This window comes from Sciurus carolinensis, chromosome 9 (assembly GCF_902686445.1).
Source record: "Sciurus carolinensis chromosome 9, mSciCar1.2, whole genome shotgun sequence".
Classification (NCBI taxonomy): Eukaryota; Metazoa; Chordata; class Mammalia; order Rodentia; family Sciuridae; genus Sciurus; species Sciurus carolinensis.
The window spans coordinates 24,309,746-24,330,911 of record NC_062221.1 but is presented as its reverse complement, the minus strand read 5'-3'; the positions used below and the strand labels follow the sequence as shown (position 1 = coordinate 24,330,911).

At 40.4% G+C, this 21,166-nt stretch overlaps 1 protein-coding gene across 1 annotated transcript in view; it reads right to left on the bottom strand.

Moving 5' to 3' along the window:
* Positions 1-12,788: 12,788 nt before the first annotated feature.
* The window catches only part of Cpne4 (copine 4), a 470,230-nt gene continuing 461,852 nt past the window's right edge, over positions 12,789-21,166 (bottom strand). Inside the window, exons 15-16 of the mRNA XM_047564415.1 lie at positions 18,577-18,813; positions 12,789-13,093 (exon numbers count right to left, since the gene is read on the bottom strand). Coding sequence (XP_047420371.1) covers positions 12,959-13,093; positions 18,577-18,813 — 372 coding nt within the window. The 3' untranslated portion in view covers positions 12,789-12,958. The remainder of the gene's footprint in view (positions 13,094-18,576; positions 18,814-21,166) is intronic.

The window sequence follows — 21,166 nt, the reverse complement described above, 5'->3', positions numbered from 1 at the left end:
GAGCAAAGACTTGAGTTTATAAACTATGTCTTCTCATAAGAATTTAAATTCTTTATAGGCAGAGTCATATATTTCCTAAGTTCTCCCAGAAACACTACATTTATAACGGCTCCAGAAATACTTGGAAATCTTAATTGTGATGGCTGCACAACTTTGTGAATACTCTAAAAACTGCATGTTGAAAGGATGACTTTTAAAAAATTTTAAGAATTTGTTCTTTTTATTATACATGACAGTAGAATGTATTTTGACACAATACCTGAAATATAATGTCCCCAAAGGATGACTTTTATGATATTCAAATTATATATCCACAAAAACATCAGAAATATCTAGAAATTGTGAAATATTGAGAAAGTCATCAGAATTACCATACCTTATCTTCACCTTTGCTGACTTTTTCGTATTAGAAATGCAACATATGCATATGTAAATGCAACATATGCAAAATAAATGTTTTCATTGTTTAAAAATAGTTTTATAAGCATCAACATTAACACCACCACCAAGGAGGCAGGGTTCTTTTTCTAGATCAGGTGCAGTATGCTAAGCTCACTTCCCTTGCTTCCTTCAGTCTCTTTCTTGCTCCTTGGAATTCACAATTTCCAGTCTAGGATCATTGCAGAGAATGATAGGTATGAATGCAGACTTGGCCTTAAAAGGGAACAGGTCTTTTGAGTGAACCCATCTTGATGGGAATAATAATTTGTTTGAGAGAATATGTACTCACTGGCAAAGAAATTGATTATACTTCAACAGTAGTAATAATAGTAATAGAAATACAATTTTTGAGTCTTTTATATAGTGTCTACTCTTATATTAAGTGCATTGCAAATATTATTTAATTTAATTCTCACAACCATCTATGAGGGAACTACTGAGGCTAGAGATGCTAGGTAAATTGTCCAAGGCCACAGATCTAGTAAACGTTCTTCAGAAAGCTAAATATGCAATATGTCCTAATTTAGAATCCAGGTCCCCTAGTTCCTTATCACACTTTTTTCTACTTTGCATGATGCTCAGCCTTTGATTTTTCTATTTCAGATGACTGAAAGCAGCAGTTATTTATAAAATAGCTCTTTGCTTAAGTTATGGCCAGCAGAAAAGGGGGAAAATGATTTTAAAAATGAAATATCAACTAGATTGGAAATATCTGAATGCAAAATGCCATTATGAATCAGTAAGTCCTTCTGCAAAAGGAAGTTTGGGACCTGATTATATGAGAAACTAAAATGTATCAGACGTTGATTCTTAGGGAAATAGACTTGGTCACTAAACTGGACTTTCTCCTTTGATCTCACTGGGCACTTGGGAGGTCGCAAAAAGTAGAAAAGTACTAATTATAATGGATATTCCATGGATTCTAAAACAGTAGCTTTTCCTAAGGAGGAAAAATAAGCCAGTTTGTGGGACAAGAAGATGTTTTCCATTAAACTTTCCTTAGGTCTATCCCTCAGATTTGCAACAAATTCAGAAAAAAAGCTTAATCACTATGTCCTTCCTGCTTCTGAGAATGAGAGTTTTGTTTTGAATGTCTCCATTGTTTCATGCATATGTGTGAATTATCTCATTTCCGAACCTGAAATTTAATAAAATGTAACGTGCCATCACATAATGGACACCAAGGGACATAGCAAGGAGTGGTCAGTGGAGAATACTGGGGAGGGACACTGGGCTCCCAAATATGGAAGAGAGAAGGACACTAAACTGACCTGTTCTTTTGACATCTCCCTGAAGTAGCAACATGAATAATTGCTTCCAGGTTAGAAGGAATGGTCTGTATCTCCTCTACTTCATTTCCAGCTCATATGAGGAAATGAAATAGATGTTGGTTAGTCGGCTGTATACTTGTTTCATATACCCATGAACACATTCTGTGCTCTAGATCTTATGTTCTCTCTGCCGTCTATGTGTTATCTGATATCTATGTGCTAAACCCTATGGGGAACTAACTCAAAGATGAGCCTGTTCTCTATGGTCCTGAGCAGAACACTTATAATAAAATATTAATAGATAACTAGTATTATATTAATTTAGGGACTTCTCATCCAACAAAGGTTCAGGGGGCAGGAATGAATGCAAGGGAATGGAAATTCTATGTGGCTGATGAAGCTGGAAGAGGAATGGCTATAAGGAGGGGGAATGACCATTTCTCCAGAGGAGATGAGCAGAAATGGTACCCCTCCTCTACCCCAGTCCTCGATATTTCCTCTCTGCTCAGGGCCAAGCTGTATCAGTCAGAAATCTTTGGTTATAAGTCACAAAAGTCCAACTTAAATTGGATTAAGCAAAAAGAAACTGTATAGGCCTTTGTAGCTGAAAATTTTTGTAGGCAAGACTGGATCCAGAGCCTGATGGAGACTACCGGGATGTTATCTTACTCTCTTTTTCTTCTTTCTTCTCTAGTTCTGTTTTCTTCTATTTCAGGCTCAGACCTATGAGGCAGTGGGATGGCACTTTGCACCTGCAGATTTATGTCCTCACAGTGTAGGAATTATCTTCTGAGATAATTCCTTCTGAGATAACTGAAGGAGTTATCTTCTGAGAAACCCAGCAAAAGTCCTGGGTTTGGATCATCTGACCAGGCTCAGGTCTCAGTCCTACCACTGAACCAGTCACTGTGCTGAGGGTCATTAAATAATATAGGATTTTTGCATTTCTCTCAGTCCTACACATTTTTTTTGGCCAAGCTTTTGTCTCCTAAGCCATCTCACTTGCCCATTTATGCTTTAAATAACAACTTATAGATCCCTTACGATTTGCCACTCCTTGATCTAAATGCATTAAAGCTGTTATCTCAAGTTCTCACAAGAATTCTAAGAGGTAGGTAGTATTGTCTCCATTTTACAGATGAAAAGTTTGTGGGTCAAAGAAGATAAGTCAACTTACAGTTTCTGGGAAACATGTTTCGGCCGGACACAAAAACTCTTGCTCATAACCATAATTCTGCCTTCTTATGGGAGTTAGGGCAACTTTTTGTTCATTCATGTTAGAATGAATAAATGCATTTCCTAGAATGGTCTGCAATCTGCAGAATGACCGCTCAGCTGAGCTCATTTTGAACCAAAGGTTTTAAACAACGAGGCAGAACGTAATGGTAATTTCTGGACTGTGGCTGAATTTAATGTTATTTCTAGTCACTTTCAATTCATTTGCTTCATATTAAATTCTAAATGAATTAGTTTAGATTATAAAATTATTTTCTCAGCCTAATTCAGTTCCTGTGGGCATACATATTTTTAATATTCCTCACTCCAGTCCACCTGGGTTTGACATTTAGTGCTCTGATTGTTTTCCACGATGTGAGGATTACAATCCCAGTGGATCCTACTGTTGCCATGGATTTACCTTTGTGTTGTTAATGAATGCAGGAAGTCCTTTTTAGCATTTTTATGTTACTTGGAAAAATCATTCATTTTGCAAGAGGAAAGAAAAAAACTTCCTTTTGAAATGTACCAAACTTTTAAATAACCAGCAAAACAAATAGTTTCTTAGAAATCTTACTTCAAGATCAGAATGGGAGCATTAATGGAGAAAATGGTGTCTACTCATCTTTGAGTGAGCCACAAATTCAGTTTTGCTGTTAATTTAAAAAAAGCAAAAACCAATGAATATATGTGCATATATACATAAGAGGACACTGTATCCTCAAGGAAACCAACATATTTTAAAATCTTTTTTCTTCATAAATTCCTGGGTGAGACTAGAGAAATTATTCCAGAGATGGAAGCTGCATTTACTTTCCTGGTGAAGAGCATCTTTGTTCCATGAACAAGGCTACAGTTTTAGGAGCCTACTGTGTTCTCAGAAGTGAACCTGATAAGAATCAAATGGCAGCTTGATGTATCTCTATGAATTCACACTGGGCTTTTAAAATTAAAAACCTGTGTAAGTTTCATCCAAAAGAATATGCTTATAAAACATCAGTGTTCTTGAGTGAGTTTCAGAATTATATTATCCCTTTTAAAGATGCAGAAAGATAAGGGTCTCATGAAATTACAAATCCCTGTATATGTATATATATATATATATGTATATGTATATATATGTATATCTATTTGGTGATGATCTGTATAACTGCAAATGGCAGAAGAACTTTTAAACTGAACAGTACAAGGAAAGCATGGGTGTATTTTGACACTGAAGAATGAATTTGGGATAAATGTGTTTTTGGCAAATATGAAACATTTTTAAATTTTTTAATGAAACATTTTATAACTTATGATTTAAAGCAAATGCAGTGTCCAGTTTGAAGTCTATCTCTTTTGTGTCATAGTTTGCTTGGTTCACTACCAAGGTTTCAGGAAAAACTTTTTTAAACACTACTGTCTGATCTTGGCACTATTTGGGGGAATTAAGCAAGGATACTGTCTATGGTGGGGACAGGTGTAGTGGATAGTAAATTATAGTTCAAAAGAAAAATGGAGACTCCTGGTAATCTGTTAATGAGATACAAGGGCAGGAGGTGATTAGCAGAAGAACCTGGAGCCACATGAAAACAAAAGCTGAGAGTGTATTTGCAAAGGGAACCAGATGAGTGACTGGTTTGTCTGCTAATTTAATGAACTGGGGTCTGAGAACATTTTATTGTGTGTGTTTTCAATTGAGGTGATAGTCACATAACATATACAACAAAATTAGCCACTTAAAAGTAGAAATTCAGTGGCATTTAATGCATTCATTGTAAGAACCCAGAAATCACTCTGGACGTGCGCACTCACATACGAGAGTTTATTAAGCAAACAGGCAGAGTGTCTCCCTGTAGGGTAAGAGAAAATGAGAGGAAAAGAGAGAGAGAGTGTGTGCTCAAGACAGAGAGTGAAAGCCAGGAGGAGAGAGCATGAAAGTGAGGAGGAGAGAGAGAGAGAGAGAAAATGTCGGGGGAGCCATTCTTAAGCAGTGAAATTTTGCGGGATAACAGGGGACCAATAATGGAGAAGGATACTTGCAAGCTGACTGATGAACCAATAGCTAGCTAGGATGTTCACAGACTGACAAGCTAGGTTGTAAGTTGGGAGGCGGGGGAAATGACTGCAGTGTAAAGGGTCGGGGAGCAGCTTTATATTCACAATGTTGTAAACCACCTCCTCCATCTAGTTCCAAAACATTTTCATTACCCTGTGGGGTCTTTGATGGGGGGCTATAGAAATTTCAGGGATGAATTGTGTGATTACATCACATAAACCTTGGAAACTGGTGACATTCTCTTAAGTTAAAAGTTTGTTGTACTTAAAAGTGTTTGCCCAGAAAACTTTGTGCTAAACTGAGAATTTTGATGTAAGACAAGTTAGTGCACCAGATTTTGGTTAGCAGCTTAATTTTTTAGAAGACTGCAGTGATTTTATGTTACAACTGGCTTTCTTCTCAAAGCTTCTCTTACTGATCTTTCCTTCATGCTCTAATCACGTATTAAGGACCAATGTAGAAAGATAAAACAAGGCTCTGCTCTTGGGAGGAAACTAATGTTCTAGCTGGGGAGAGGTTTTGACAGAGGTATACACAGGTGAAAGAGGAACCCATGGGAGGCATACTTGGCCAAGTCTGGGACAGAGGAGGTTCAGGAGGGCTTCTGAGATGAGTTGGCACCTGCGCTGAGACTTCAAAGCTAAGTAGTCGTTAACTGGGTGAAGCGGTGGTGTTTTAGTCAGCTTTTTGTCACTGACTGAAATACCTGACAAGAACTACACAGAGGAGGAAAAGTTTATTTTGGCTCATGGTTTTAGCGGTTCAGTCCATAGTCAGCTGACTCCATAGCTCTGAGCCTGAGATGAAGCAGAGCATCATGACAGAAAGGTATGGAGGATGAAAGCAGCTCAGGACATGGCAACCAGGAGAGAGAGAGAGAGAGAGAGAGAAAGCACTCTACTTACCAGAGACATTATCCACCCCAAAGGCACATCCCCTGCCTCCAGCCACACCCTATCTGTGCACAGGTACTACTTAGTTAATCCATTAGTGGATTAACCCACTAATCAGTCCACACCTCTCATGATCCTATCATTTTACCTCTGAAAATCCCTGCATTGTCTCACACATGGGATTTTAGGGGACACCTCATATCTAAACCATAATGGAGCCTCGTTCAGCAAATGTCATTCTAAGAGGCTGGCGCATAGCAGTGTCGGGTAGAGTAGCTAGAGGTAGGCAAAAAGTGGGCAAAGATCAGATGATGAAAATCACATGCATGTTTGGTTGAAGGTCAAGAGTTGGGACTTCATTCTGAAGTTGGTAGGGAGCCACTGAAGGAGAGAGGCTCCGACTTGTTTCTGGGCAGGGAGAAACAGGGAGATGCTCAGATTTTTTTCATCCCTGGTAGCAGAATGGAGAGCAGATTGGGTAAAAGCAACATAGATTAGGCAGCAGTAGGAAGATCTTTAATATCCCAGACAAAAGGTGATAAGGGTTAAACTAAGTTGGGGCAGTGTCTAAAAAGAGAAGTATAAAAATTGATGACCATAATAATCGTAAATTTCTCAATGTATGGAATACTTGCTATATGCTGGTGTCCTGTGTCAGCACAAAGTGACGGAGACAAGTGCATACCTCACAAACTCAGCAGAGCCTTTATTCAGTGGTGGAGTCAGGCCCCGGAGGCTCACTTTCTGGGTAGAAAATGGCCCTGGTTACAGGGCAGGTATGGGCTTATATTGACCACACACTGGGAGATGACTTGACCATGGAGACTTTATCAGAACATATCGGTCTGGGCACTCAGGAAATAGTTTGTGAGAATTTGAAAAATTTGTTTTTACTGGGCCAGGATGGAGGGTCTGGAGTTCGGCATTCAGCGCTTATGTCTTTTCCTCCAGGGTCTATAGTACTGTCACTGGGAAGGGATTTATTTGGGGAAGGATCAATGTTTTGGATTCTTCCTTGACACTGTCATTTTAGGGTTGATGGATAGCTCCTTCCCGGGGATTGTCTTGTCGTTGGGTGATGTTCGTTTCCTTCCCAGGGATCCACCTGTCATGGGGAAAGAATGCGTTGGGGAAGGATCAATGTTATCACTGGTTCTCCTTCTTCCCAGGCCACTGTATTAGGGGTTGTCATTTCCATATCCTCCATCTGTATTAGGGGTTGTCATTTCCATATCCTCTGTATTAGGGGTTGTCATTTCCATATCCTCCATCATGGATGTTGAACTGTGTAACCAGATTCTCCTCAGGTTTGAAGAGTTGATTCCTCCAGGTGCTGAGACATAGAATGAGCTCTTTTGAAATTTCCTCAGTTCAAGAGAGAGATGCCTTACCCTAAACAAACCTTGAGACATCTGCTGGCTGGTCTGTGAGGGGCATTTAGGCTTGGTCCCTTTTCCCCAACTAGGGGTAACATTGAAGGGCCACCTGCTTCAAAGCTCCTTGTGGTCTCTTTTCCTTCTATTTCCTTGGTAATCTGCCTGCACTCTGATCTTGGTCTTAGAGTTTGCTTTTCAGGGAACTCATTGTGCTAGATGCTCACACACATTATTTCAATCCCTCAGAGCAATAGAAAAAAAAATTTTTTCTTCATTCAACAGATGAATAAATTGAGGCTTATAGGTATCTTCCCACTCTTAAGTAGCAGGCATTGGATTTGCCTCCAATTTGCTCTTTCTTGGTATTTCTACAGTACCATTCTTAGCAAGAGCTGAGTAGGCTGGAAAATGGAAGTATTCAAACCAATTTGGGATAAGCTTTCCCAGGCAGAGCTTTGAAACCAGCAGGTACTTTTTAATACCACTCCTTGACCTCAGCTACATTCTCCTTCTATTTCCAGTGGAAACCCATTCACAGTTCTTCAACACCCCATGTTTACTTTGAGAATCATCCAGCAATGTCCTCCATCTCTTCCGGAGTGGGAAGAATGGCACCACAAATCCCATCTAAGCCCAATGCCTGGAACCCAGTTCTGTCACCATGCAAGGGTCTTTGAAGATGTAGTTAGGGTTACAGATCTCAGGATAGTGAATCTTGATTTATCAGAGTGTCCAATCTAATCATAAGAACCTTTGAAAGCATAGGACTTTCTTGGACTGGAAACAGAAAGATGCAGTGGCAGAAGTCAGAGAGATCCAATGTTTGAGAAGGACTTGACCCACCAACGCTGGAGGGGGCCATGTGGACCACCTGTGAAGGAACATGGGAAGCTTCTCAAGATCACGATGCTGCTCTCAGCTGACAGCCAGCAAGGACGCTAGACCTCAGTTCCACAGCCACAACTGAAGGCCTGAAGAAGCTTGGAAGCAGATCTTTTTAGGGCCTGGAGAGAGAAGTGCAACCCTACTGACATGATGATGGAAGCCTATGAGACCTTCCCTAGAGGACTCAACTGAGTATTTTGGATTTTTGACCCACAAAAACTGTGAGATAATAAACGAGTGTTGCTTTAAGCCACTAAGTTTGTGGTAATGTGCTATGCAGAAATAACCCACGCTTCATCAAGTAGTCTACATCAAGTGGTTCTCAAAGTGTGTTCCCTTGAGGTTCCTGACACCCTTTCAGGAAATCTGTGAGCTGGATCTATTTTTGTAATAACACTGAAATGTTATTCGCCTTTTCCAGTATACTGACGTTTGAACTGTAGTGAAAAGTAACGGTAGGTAAAACTTCTGGAATCTTAGCTCACACCAGAAAGTGGGCATCACACTATGCTAGGGACCATCGTATTTTTCATAGTAACTCATGCAGTTGCACTTGATGGAGCAGAAAAATTCTTAATTTCATTAAATCTTGACCTGTGAGTCAGCGTGCTTTTTATATGTTGGGTGATGGGTTGCAAAACACCAGTAAAGTGCTTTTGCTGCATTTCAATCTAAAATTGTTATTCCAAGAACAGCACGTGTGTCATTGTGTTTTGAGATGAACTAACTGCTTTCCCCCCACAGAACATCATTACACCTTTCTTAAAAAAACAAACAAGCAAACAAACAAAATACAGCAACTAAAAACTGACAGAGTAGAGACACTCAGGCCTGAGTATTTGGGAGATATTTTCTTGAAAATGAGTGAAGTGAGCCTGTCACTTCAAGAAAAACATCTGACAGTATTTGTTGCTGCCAAAGATAACATCTGAACTTTCTAGAAAAGATTAGAATTTTGGAAAACCCAAATCTGCCTCCAAAATTTAGCAGATTCTCAATACTTGAAAGACTAGTTGATATTAAATGGCAATAAAGCATGATTTTTTTTGATGTTGTGAAGTAGAGCATATAAGTATTTGGAGTATCTAATACATCTGAGTGGTTCAATATTTTCCGAATGACTGTGACACAATGTTAAACAAAATCCTACATGGGTTAATGAAGAGTTGAAAATGCCAGAGAAGTTTTATTGATGATTTCATATTCCACATTCAAAAAACAACTGCTTGTTAAATTTGGAGGCAGTAAAAAGAAGAATAAGTACAATTATCTGAAAATGCTAAAAACAACCTTTTCTTTTCCGGCTATGTAACCATGTGAGATCGGATTTTCAACACTGCATTTCAGCCAAAACTTCTTGCACCTGTTGACCAACCCCTCCCCAGTCCCACCCCTTCCCAGCCTCTGGGCACCACTTTTCTACTCTCTACTTCTATGAGATCAACTCTTTTAGATTCCATATAGAAGTGAGATCATGCAATAGTTGTCTTTCCGTGCCTAGCTTATTTCACTTAACATAATGTTCTCCAGGCTCATCCAGGTTGTCTCGAATGACTTTCATTTTTTGTGGCTAAATAGTATTCCGTTATAGAAATGATAGATGTTGAAAGTGATAGGTATGTGAATTACCCTGATTTGATCATTACACATTATATACATGTATGGAAACATCACTCTGCACCCCATTAACATGTATAATTATTGTGTGTCAATTGAAAATAAAACTTAAAAAAACAATTTCACAACAGGTTGAGCATGGAGAAGATTTGAGAATTCAGCTGTCTTGTATGATTCAAGACCCTGAAGATTTGTAAAATTATAAGACAATGCTGTTCTCACTATTCTTTTGAAAGTAGTTTTTCTGTTAAAATATTTTATTTTTCTCTTGAAAAGATATTTTTATTAAGATATCTTTTTTGTGTTAACATTTTCAGTTTCAATTTCTAATACATCAAATATCAATAGATACAAACCACAGAAAATAAAATCTTCTTAGAGTCCTCAAGGATTCTAAAGAGTGCATGGTATCCATCGAGAACTGATGGAGAGTGGGCTATATGTGGACATAACTCAGAGGTTCCAAATTTGCATCCCTTAAGTCCAGAGCTATTTTCACATGACTCATACTTTGGCCCTTGCAGGAATTTAAAAAAAATTTGAACTTGATTATATTTTTATATTTGCAAATTAACAAATTTTATGTGAAATAACAGATTCTTCATTTATTTTGAAATATTAGATGGACTAACCGTGTGAGGTCCACACCCTCGAATGGCCCTTGGAACTGTGTAGCAGCTGCTCTCTTCTGGACAGAGGCTTTCCAGCCCCTCCATCCCTCCGACTCTGCTCATCAGGTTCCTGTGTCATCCACATGGCTTGCTCAGCTCCTGGAAGCCTCTGTATTTGTAATGTCTGATTTATACAGTATTGTCAGAGGCAAGAAGGTGGAAAGAGCTGTATTGTGAGAATCTCCTACTGCTCCCAGGGGGATATTGTACATTACAAGATGCCAAGGACCCACAACAGAAAGCTGAGATCATCAGCTTGATGAGGCCAATATTTCTGAATTTGGGACAGGAACCAAAGGACTGACACCTTGATCCTGGAGTTCCCTGACTCCCAAACTGTGAGAAAAAAAATTTCTGCTCTTTAACCCATTCAGTTTATGGTATTTTATTATAGCAATCTGAGCTAAGACACCCTTCAATAATTATTAGATATTATATTTATGATTCCTTTGAACCAAACTTTGAGTCTGGTTTTGAAGAGGGTAGTAAACTGACTTAAGGATCTGCCAAGCAAACTGGAGTCTGTTTTTACCATCTCATCACACAGATCCCAGGTATTCTGACATAAACGTGGAGATCTCAAGAGATGTTTGAGAATGACATGGTATTTGTGGAAAGTCACAGACACTAAATCTGTTAAGTCTATAATGGATTAGAGATTGATCATAGGGTACATTAACATCATCCCTGCATTCGTTAAACATCTGTTGAGTGCTTATAATGTAGTAGGTACATAAACATGGAAGTTCATGCTTTGGTTTGGGGTTAGAAACAACCATCAGACATGTCTTTATTAAAACCTGAATATTTTAATTCCTGTTATCAGCAATGATCCACATGTTTCCATGGGACTGTGAAAGAGCTATTCCTAATCTAAGGCAGCCTCACCTACATGAAACAAATTACTGTTAGGAAATTGCCTTGAGAAGGGAAACAAGACCACAACTCTTAGAAATTTTTCTGTAAGTACCCAATTTATTCATAAAACAATACAGTTTAAATATTTATGATTTTCTTCAGTCATACATTTTTTCCATCATTCCCAAAATGTTGTGCATTTGGTCGACATGTATTTGCAAGATTAGGATCTATAATTAGAACTCTGGAAATCATACAAGACTTATTATCTTCTTATTCATCTTGCTCTCCCTCAAACACACAACAAACAGATTTATTTTATCTTGTGATTTACTTCATCTTTCTGATGAAAAAAATTCCTCTTTGTGCCCTTTATGCTTTCTGGGAGAAGATTAGACAAGTGAAACATTCATTGTTTTGTTTCAAGATGAACCAACATACTCAAACAGAACACTTCCATCCTACACAACAATTCCAGGCATTTCTGTGTGTAGAGATTGCTCCCAAGAGTGATAAAAAGAGGCAAAAAGAAGCCCCACATTAATCTCAAAGACCAATATCCCGGGATATTAAGTATCGCATGTTCCACTTGCTATGGACAAGATTCCATCCTTGTGTCTGCAATGAAGACTCTGAGGTTGCTCATTCCCAGGGATGGACATAAAAATGGAACCATTCATGCAGTGGAAAGTGTTGCCTCTTTGAAGAGAGCAGGAACAAGCCAGGGGGAACATTCCCTAGTCTTGTTTAAGGAAGAGGTATAACTACAAAGGAGTGAGACTGATTTGAGATGTGCAGCTTCTGGAATCAGTCTCATTACTTTCTACTCTCACCTCCCAGACAGGCGGGACTCTGTGCTATTGACAGAGAAGGGGTGCCATTCTCGAGCAGGGGTGCCATTCTCGAGCAGACAGGTGAGAGCTGCCCTATTTGGGATGGTCTTTATTAGGACACCCTAAAGTCTAGAACCTCACTCGCCTTAGGCATTGGCATCACTTGGGACCTTGCAGAATCTTGGGCTCCGCACAGACTTACTTCATTAAAATCTGAATTTTAAAAAGACTCTCTGGAGATTTGTGTGCATGTTGAAATGTGAGAGGTGCCAGGCTGCATGCCCAGACCCAGTTCAAAAAGACTATCTCTAGGTGGGTAAACTTCATTAGTTAGAGAGACCATTCTCAGCAGGGAGAAATTATAGATAACAACTGCAAAAACAGTGTGAGGGTTTTTTATTATTATTATGATTATTTTAAACATGCAAAATACAGTCCATGCATCTGCCATTTTGAAAAGTCTCTCATCTTGTAACAGATAAAACCAAAATTTGTTTTGGCTATCGACGTTCAATAAATGTTTCAAAATGCTTTACAGTGTAAAGATAATAAGAAATTTAGCAAAATTTGAACAAACCTGTATAAAAAACGGATACATATACCATTTTATTTCAAGGCGACATGCTGTAAAGAGTAAGTTATTATTATCCATATTTCTTTGTAAAAAGTCTTTTAACAATACAAGGGCTTAACAGATCCAGGCCGTGGGGCTACACATGCAAAAAAAATTGTCAGTTAGTTGAAAATCACCAAAACGTGCTATTTTAAAATGTGTATTTTTTTTTTTAAATACAGGTGGAGTAGAAGTATTAAATATTAGCAGGAGTATTATTTCAGAACTCTGTAAAAGTGTGTGGAGTTCATGGTGCTAGTGTCCTGGAAGACTCATATACTTCTGATGAGCATTTTGGTTTAATTCCTTTGCCATTGTAATAGTCCACAACTTGGTTTGGGACTTCAGCCAACACACTCTTTGCAAGGGCAGCTGGAGATGCCTGCAGAGAAGAAGAAATTACCATGACTTTGGTTCTTGGTCACTCAGACCTAGTCTCAAAGTGTTGAGTCCTTGCCTGAGCAGCTAGTCCCTCCCATCCATCCATCCATCCATCCATCCATCCATCCATCCATTCATCCATATCTCTTGGGAGTCTACTCCAAGCAAGAGTTGTCAGATTGTTGGCAAATAGATCTTTAATTTCATCTTTCTATTTTTTACACTCCTCTCTCAAAATATAAAACTCTTCACATTTGATGACAGGGGAAATTTGGCAGAATGAATTATTCTGCCGTTTTGATTCTGATTTGCATTCAATTCTAGACACTTATTTATGTTCTGTGCACTGTGCTAGGGTTTATGGATCTATGATTCTTGCATTCAGGAAAGCTGTAATTGTGTGAGGGGAGTGTCACATCATAAAAATTAACCCTGCTGGGAGGTAGAATGGGACACAGGACACAGACCAGTAGCATCACATTACATGGGAGCTGATCAGCAATGTAGACTCTCAGACCCAACCCAGAGCTCCTGAGTCATAATCTGCATTTTAATATGATGCTCTGGTGGTTCTCATGTATATTAAAATTTGAGAAGCACTGCTATAGGAAGTCATATACCGTGAACAGAGTACAGGGAACAAAGAGACTAAGTTATCTTGGAGGAAATAGCAGCAAACTTCCAAAAGGAGGTGGTATTTAAGTTAGGTTTATTTTTAAAATGTAAAGAAAGGGTTAAAGGAATAGCATTTAATCATCCTAGGGACAATGACTCACCATCTGATGGGGAAGAAGAGTCTGTGTGTGTGTGTGTGTGTGTGTGTGTGTGAGTGTGTTTGTGTGTGTGTGTGTGTGTGTGTGTGTCTGTGTGTGTGCATGTGTGTGTGCGTGTGTGAGTTGGGGATTCGGGATTAGTGGGCCTTGGGTTAAAAAATGAACTTGGAGTCAGGATCTTGAATACCGCTCTAATTTATGGTAATTCTATTGGCGTTATGGATCTGCTGTAGGATTTGGAGGCTGGGGCGCAGGACAATGTGATCTATAGCGATGACTCTTCAGCATAGAAGTACTGAGATAAATAGCAGGCAAGAACCCTGGAGTCAAGTAGGGCTGGATTCTCTTCCTGGTGCTGGCGTTTGGTGTCATCTTCACAAATCCTGGGCAAGAAACTTTAATTGCCTCCTATTAGTGAAGAGGTCGAAAGTTTGGGCAGAGTGACTAGTTAACAAGTGTTCAGAATTCCAAAGGAAAGAGGATTGGCCTTAGTCCCCAGGTTACTGCATTGCTATTTCTTCTTTCTTTCCTGTATGGTTTGCCACTTAGTCATTCAACTTGCTAAACCCCAGTGCTCTCTGAGGTAAAAAAGGAAGGAAAGAAAATTCATTTTATCAAAGAGAGTCTCAAAAGAAGATGCAACTGTTTGGGAAAAATCTGAAAACACCAAGGAGTTTTTTCCTAAAGTGACCTGTTGCATTTTGAAGATGTTCACAGCGTGTGGAAAATTTGACCTCCACAGACTCTTTAACTTCACAAACAACTGCTCAGGATTATGTGTTAGATCATGGTCCATGTGTACACTCGGGTGGATACAGAAGTCACTACTGACCTCTCCTTGACCATCTCTCACGTAAAGTTTAGTCAGCCAAATACATGATCTCACAGCCTCTTCTGTGTTTGGGGATGGTTATGTGACCCAATTTCACCATTCGAGAGATGAGTGGAAATTTCCTAGAGCATGTTTCTTGGAACTCTTTTCTTCTTGGTTAAAGGGGACAGACATGGTTGTCTCAAGTTCTCTTTCCCATTCCTTTCTCTCTTGAATTAGACTGTGATTCCTAGAGTTGCAAAAGCTCTAGGAATCTTTATCATTGAGGGATCATGAAAGGAAATCATGAAGTGCTGACCCTCATACTACTGAGTCACTGAAAAAAAATATGCCCATAGCTACCAGCCCTAACTTCTAGTTACACAAGAAAAAATATGTTTGCTCCATCTTGGCACTGTTGGCACTTTGGACTGGATAAGTCTTTGTGAGGGACTGTCCTATATATTGCAGGATATTTACCACATCCTTAGCTTCTATCTACTAGGTTCAGATGGCACTTCACATTGGTCACTGTTGAAAATGTCTCCTGATACTGGGCGAAATGTCTCCTGGGTTGTTTTGTCACCTCTGGCTAAAACCCACTCATTGGTTCCACTATAAGACGGATTCACTATTTCTTGCAGCCAAAATATTCCTAAAAAGGGCTGTCAAATGGAATCTTCTGTGATGATGGAAATATTCTATCTGTGTTGTCCCGTATGGGAGTCACTAGACACACGCAACTACTGAGCCTTTGAAATGTGGCTCATGTGACTGCAGAACTGAGTTTTAAGTTTTATTTAATTTTAATAAATTTAAATTTAAATAGCTACATGTGGCAAGTGGCTACTCTATTAGAAAGCATAGTTCTTAAGTGATCGTTCTTGCATATCTGTGCTCATGACAAGCACAGAAGGCTGTGGGGACATTAGCTGGATAGGGAAAGGTCAAATAGGTGAAATCAGCTGGTAATAACAGTAATAAAAAAATGTATACACTAACCACCTCCAGGCACTGTGCTAAGCTCTGTACAGACTCCTACCTTTAATCTTCCAATGTGTGCTGCATTTGCCTCATTTTACAGATGAAAGTTTGTGGCACAGAGAGTTTCAATAACTTTCCTAGAACCACAAAGCTTGGAAACCATGCCGTATAGCCTTTAAAGTTCTGACTTTTCAGGTGGAGCAGAAAAAGAGAGCAACTCAAGAGTTACTAACGTATATGAAATGACATCAGCTCCTCACCTTCCCATTTATTGAATTCTGAGCAGATTAGTTTGGATAATGAAATGGTTTTCAAAATCTAATTCGAAATCCATGAAGATAAGGCAGGTGAATATGCTCCTTGTCCTCCACCTTAGTCACCCCAGAGACACGGGGGATACTACACAGCACCCCACTTCCTTGCCCTGCTTAGGACACTACCTGTTGATAGGGCATCTCCAACTCCTGGCTCACCAAGGCTCTGCCCTTCCCCAGATAGCAGCTTGAGCTCTCAGGCTTTCCTCATGGTTCTGTCTCTCTGCTCAGAGGTCCCATAGAAACATTTTTAGCACTTCTCAACCACCCATAGTTTGCTTCATGTGTTGTTATCTTTGTTTCCATCATGTAATTTTCCAGCAAATTCCTTGAGGCCAGGATCCATGGTTTTATCATCTCACTGTGATCTCAGTGCCTAGTGTGTACTACTATGCACAGTTGTCCCTCCATGAGTTGGTTGGGGAAGAGGATGGAGGCTTGGGGTATAGGGTAGCTCTTTTGAAGGCTCCATGGCATTGTTCTTGCACATATGTGTGTTTGCACACATGTTCACATGTGGTGGGTCTGTGGGAGAGGGTGGTTTGGGAAAGTTCAGGAGCCTCCTAGGGTGTGAGCTTTCTGATCTCTCTTTACTCAGGCAAAGTTATGAATGTTAGGCCACTCCTTGCTGACCACATGCAGACAACTTGAGTGCATGGAGAGCCGTTTTCATTTAGTGAATGCATTTATTTGTAAATCTCCTCCTTGGGAAAGAGGAAGATGGCATATGGTGGCACTATTAACCCTATTAACATGTCTGTTGCCCCAGGAATTTGTGGGGGAGATAAGCTGCAACTGCTGTTACTTGAAAACTCTCTCTGCACTCCACTCTGCAGCCAGGGATTGATCGGCTCCTTTAATGAAGCCTCTTTAAAAGGAGACTGGTAATTGTGTGGCAGTACAGTCATGAAGAATCTCATCATTCAAGGAGCCCTGGAGGGTGCGGTGACTTCCCTGTGAGGTCCTGACAGATCATGAAATCTAGGGTTCAGGTCAGGCTGTGGGGCTGGAAATTTATCTGAATACTCACTGTAAAGCCCATCCCAAGGAGATGGCAGAATGAGCAGCCATTTCTGAAGAGCACACGCACCCAGGATCAGTACAGCTGGGGTCCCAAGTGTGAACCCAAATTGAAACTGTGCCTGAAAATGAGTCTTTGACCCAAGGAGAGGGCTCTTCCAAATAAGCATCAGGAGGGAAAGACTGGAGGGGATGCCATGGTACACATGTTTCCTCCCCCTACCTAAATAGCTGACTGGACTCAGTCCCATGAAGGCAAGGGCTACAGCAGAAGCTAACAAAGATGCTTCTTGCAGGGACTCTTGAGAGATGGGGACACAGACTTCCCTGAATTAGTGGTCCAGGTGACAGAAGACACACTGCATGTTGATGAAGGAGGGGATTTTTTTTCTTGGTCAAGAAGACTAGGAAGCAGCTTCAGGACACCAGGAATTTGGTGATTCCCTCCTGCTGGGGCAGCTCAGGTGTGGTGGCTGATATGGCTGGCCACACCAGCAGGGCTGAAGGCAAGGTTGTCGTGGGCAGCCAGAGCCACAGGCATGCTCTGCTCTTGGGTCACTTTCACAGAAGGATTGTCTGTGACCACCCACCCCTATGGATGCCCAGACACAGTTGGAGAAGGCTTGAGAGGAACTTCCTATAAATTAGAGAAGGGACCCCTCTGGGTGATCCTAGCTCTATAGGTGTAGGGGTTTGTGGCAATTTTGAATGCATTCCTTTCTTCCAGGACTTAATAATCATCCAAAATTCAGAAATGCAGAATTGTTACTATGTAATAGGCCAGGTTCAGGGATGTTAGGGGATGTGATATGGCTTTACTACTTATTATTGATAAAGATCCAAGACTGTAAAGTTAGATATTAATTTGTAGAAAACTAAAAGGATGCAATTTCTATCCATTAGAGAAGGTCATTCAAAGATTATGGTTTGTTTCTTCCTTTCTCCTTCCTTCCTTTTTCTTTTTCTTTTTTAGCTCTGTTGATCATTAACAAGTCTACTTGAGCAAATTTATTCTATCACTTCCCCTTCACTGATCATACTCAACTGCTTTATACATTTCTTTGAGCTAACTTTGTCATCTTGTGCATGAACATGTTAAATAAATCATTGATACTGCTTATTATATATTTACAGTGGATTTAGGTTTCTATCAAAACATACTTGAGCAAAGCAAAACAGACTTGTGCTAGGGCATGTGGCTTGACAAGCAAGACCCAGGCTGATTTTCAGCTTATCCTTGCTACTTAGTTGGGCACCCTTGAGCAGTTGCCCAATTGTGCCTGGCAGCAACGGGTGCAGCAGGTGCTAGAGACCCTAAATTGTATGAATGCGGGCAAGCATCAGTCACATTTTGGCTACCATAGTTAGCAGGACTTCCTGTCTATGAATCAATTTACACTTCTTACTCCAAAGTCAAGCTCTACATATCCTTGCTGTGGGAGATGGCCTGGCCCCGGCGGGGATAGCTGACTTTGCTTCAAGAACGGCAGACCACGACAAACACTGGTGAACACACGTGGGAGGTAAGCACGCTTTGGTTCTCTACTCCCACAGGAAGTGCCCCCATGACATATATGCGTACGTGTTTGAAGTTCCTGAAGGGCACAAACTGGACGATGTCTCGAAGGACAGGCTCTCCCTTGGGCGACCTCAGAATGCCATCATCACCGTCCAGCATCTGCATGTCACTGAAGTCAGCATTCCCCACTCCGACGATGATGACCGACATGGGGAGGTGGGAGGCATGGACAATGGCCTCCCTGGTGTCAGCCATGTCTGTGATGACACCGTCCGTCAGGATCAGCAGGATGAAGTATTGCTGCAGTCAGATACCAGGTGATGGGGGTGGGAGGGAGGGGGAGACAAGGACAGTACAATACCAGTTAGGCACTGGGGTGCTTCATTGCTCAGTGACCACAGCAGCAGTGATGATGGCTATTTTTTGAGTGCCTCTTTGGGGCAGCCCTGAAGTCTTAAGGTTATGGTGCATGGAGCTTACAAATGGTTATAGTAATTATACCTTAATTATAATAACCACCTTCCTGGAAGGTACCAAGCAAAGTGTTGTAGAAAGGGCGGGAGACAGAAATTCAGGAGAGTGTCTTCAAAGCCTCATTCTTCTAGACCCCAGGAAAATTCCTTATTGCCTCTAGGTTCCAGCATCTTCATTTCACAAATAAGGAATGGGATGAGATCATGTATATAGTCCTCTTCAGTTGGAAAATTTTTAAGAATTTAAAGTTGTGCTGTCTAATACAATAGACACTAGCTCCATGAGACTACTGAACCCTGGGAATGTGGGTAGGGCAATGGAAGTCCTGAATTTTAGAATTTTAATGAATTTAAATTTCAAGTTGAAAATTGATATCCAATTCAGTTATTGGTCACTTTTTAAGTATGTTTGGGATAACTCAGGTACATGAATCTATATTTTCAGCTATCAACTTATAATATCTAAATGAAGATCAAGTATTTGTGATAACTCAGCACCCAAAGTGAGATGCCCCGTCGTACAAAATATGCACCAACTTTTTAAAAGTTAAGTACAAAAAAGGAACAAAATATTTAATTCATAATTTTTATATGGAATAGATGCTTAAGATGACAATATGTTGGCTCTTTTGGATTTTAAATACAACATATTATTAAAATGTATTTCTCTATTTTTTTCTTTCAATTTTTAATGTGGCTACTGGAGAAATTTAAATTGTATCTATGATTTGCATTATATTTCTATTGGAGGCACTGGTCTAATGCCCACCAGGAGGGGTCAGGGTCATAAGCCTGAAAGTCATGAGCCAAGGACACGGCCTTGTCTAAGCACTCATGCAGAAGGTTGCTGTGTTCCTCTGGCTTCCTGCTCTAGGTCCTGCTTTAAGACCTGGCTGCTGGCCTGCAGCCTCCCGACCCTTTTCATCTGGAGAAGCTCAGCTGAGAAGGATATTGGAGGAAAGGTTCTGCACCCATCAACATAGAGAGAGCTTGGGAAGTGTGTTACAGTCTGGAGAAAAAAAGTTCATTGGAGGTAAGAGGCCCTTGCTGACCTTTACTGAGGGGAGAGGGTAGGGAAGAAGATCAGTGAGATGTGGCTCCTGCCACACTCAAGAGAACTTCCAATATAATGCCTGCAATATGCTCAGCATTTTCAGGGAATAAAGGTAGAAAGAGTACAACATTCTGGGCTGGGGGCATGGCATAGTGGTAGAGCACTTGCCTAGTGTGCATGAGGTCCCGAGTTTGACTCCCAACATTGAAAGAAAGACTAAGTTGTCACATTTCAAAGGAGAAAGTCTGGATACAGGAGACATTTTGAAAACTCATTTGGAGACTCACACACTCCAAAGGTTGCAAATAGGTTGGCATAGTTAAAGAGTTTCCTCTTTTCTCTTTTGTCTGTATACCTGAAAATGTTTTTTTAAACACAAAAATGTGAACTAGAGATAAATGAAATTCATACTCCGGTGAAGACAGCCACATGCCCTGAATGCTTTCTGTACAATTTGAAGCCAAGACCAATCTTGTTCCATGTCTATTCACTAACCACCCACCCCTAGTCCTAGCCTAGTCCCCAATTTACAAATTAATTTGAGTTATACATTTTCACCCATATCTATGCTCTTCTAATATGCTCACAAAGAAGCTGGCTTGGGAGTTTAGAGGAGGGTTTTTGTAGGATGATGGGATGGAGGAGCTAGGGAGGTACAGAAGGGGACAGAGGCAATTTGGGCAGTTTGGGGATGAGGAAGGTGTATGCAACAACCAGAATGACGTCAGCCTTGCCCGGTGCATCTTGGCAGGTGAAGGCAGATGGCACACATGAAAAGAGGCTGCTTCTGATTCATAAGCAGGGGCCCTTGAGTGAATCTCCTGTGTCTTCTCCATTCTCTGCCCTTCCCTGACTCCTGTCTTATCTGAGTTTCACTAGTTAAGGAGATGGATCTCCCCTCCCTCGTTCATGCCTCAAGGAAAAATAACAACAATCCCTGACGGTCACACACCACAGCGAGGAGCTTCAGAGCTGTAATGGTCCAGAGCAGGGGTTGGGAAACTGTTTTCTGTAAAAGAATAGTAAACATTTCAGGCTTTGCAACCATTATGGTTTCTACTGCAACTAGCTGATGTTGCTGCTGTAGTGTAAAGACGGTCACAGACAGAATCTAGAACAAATAGTG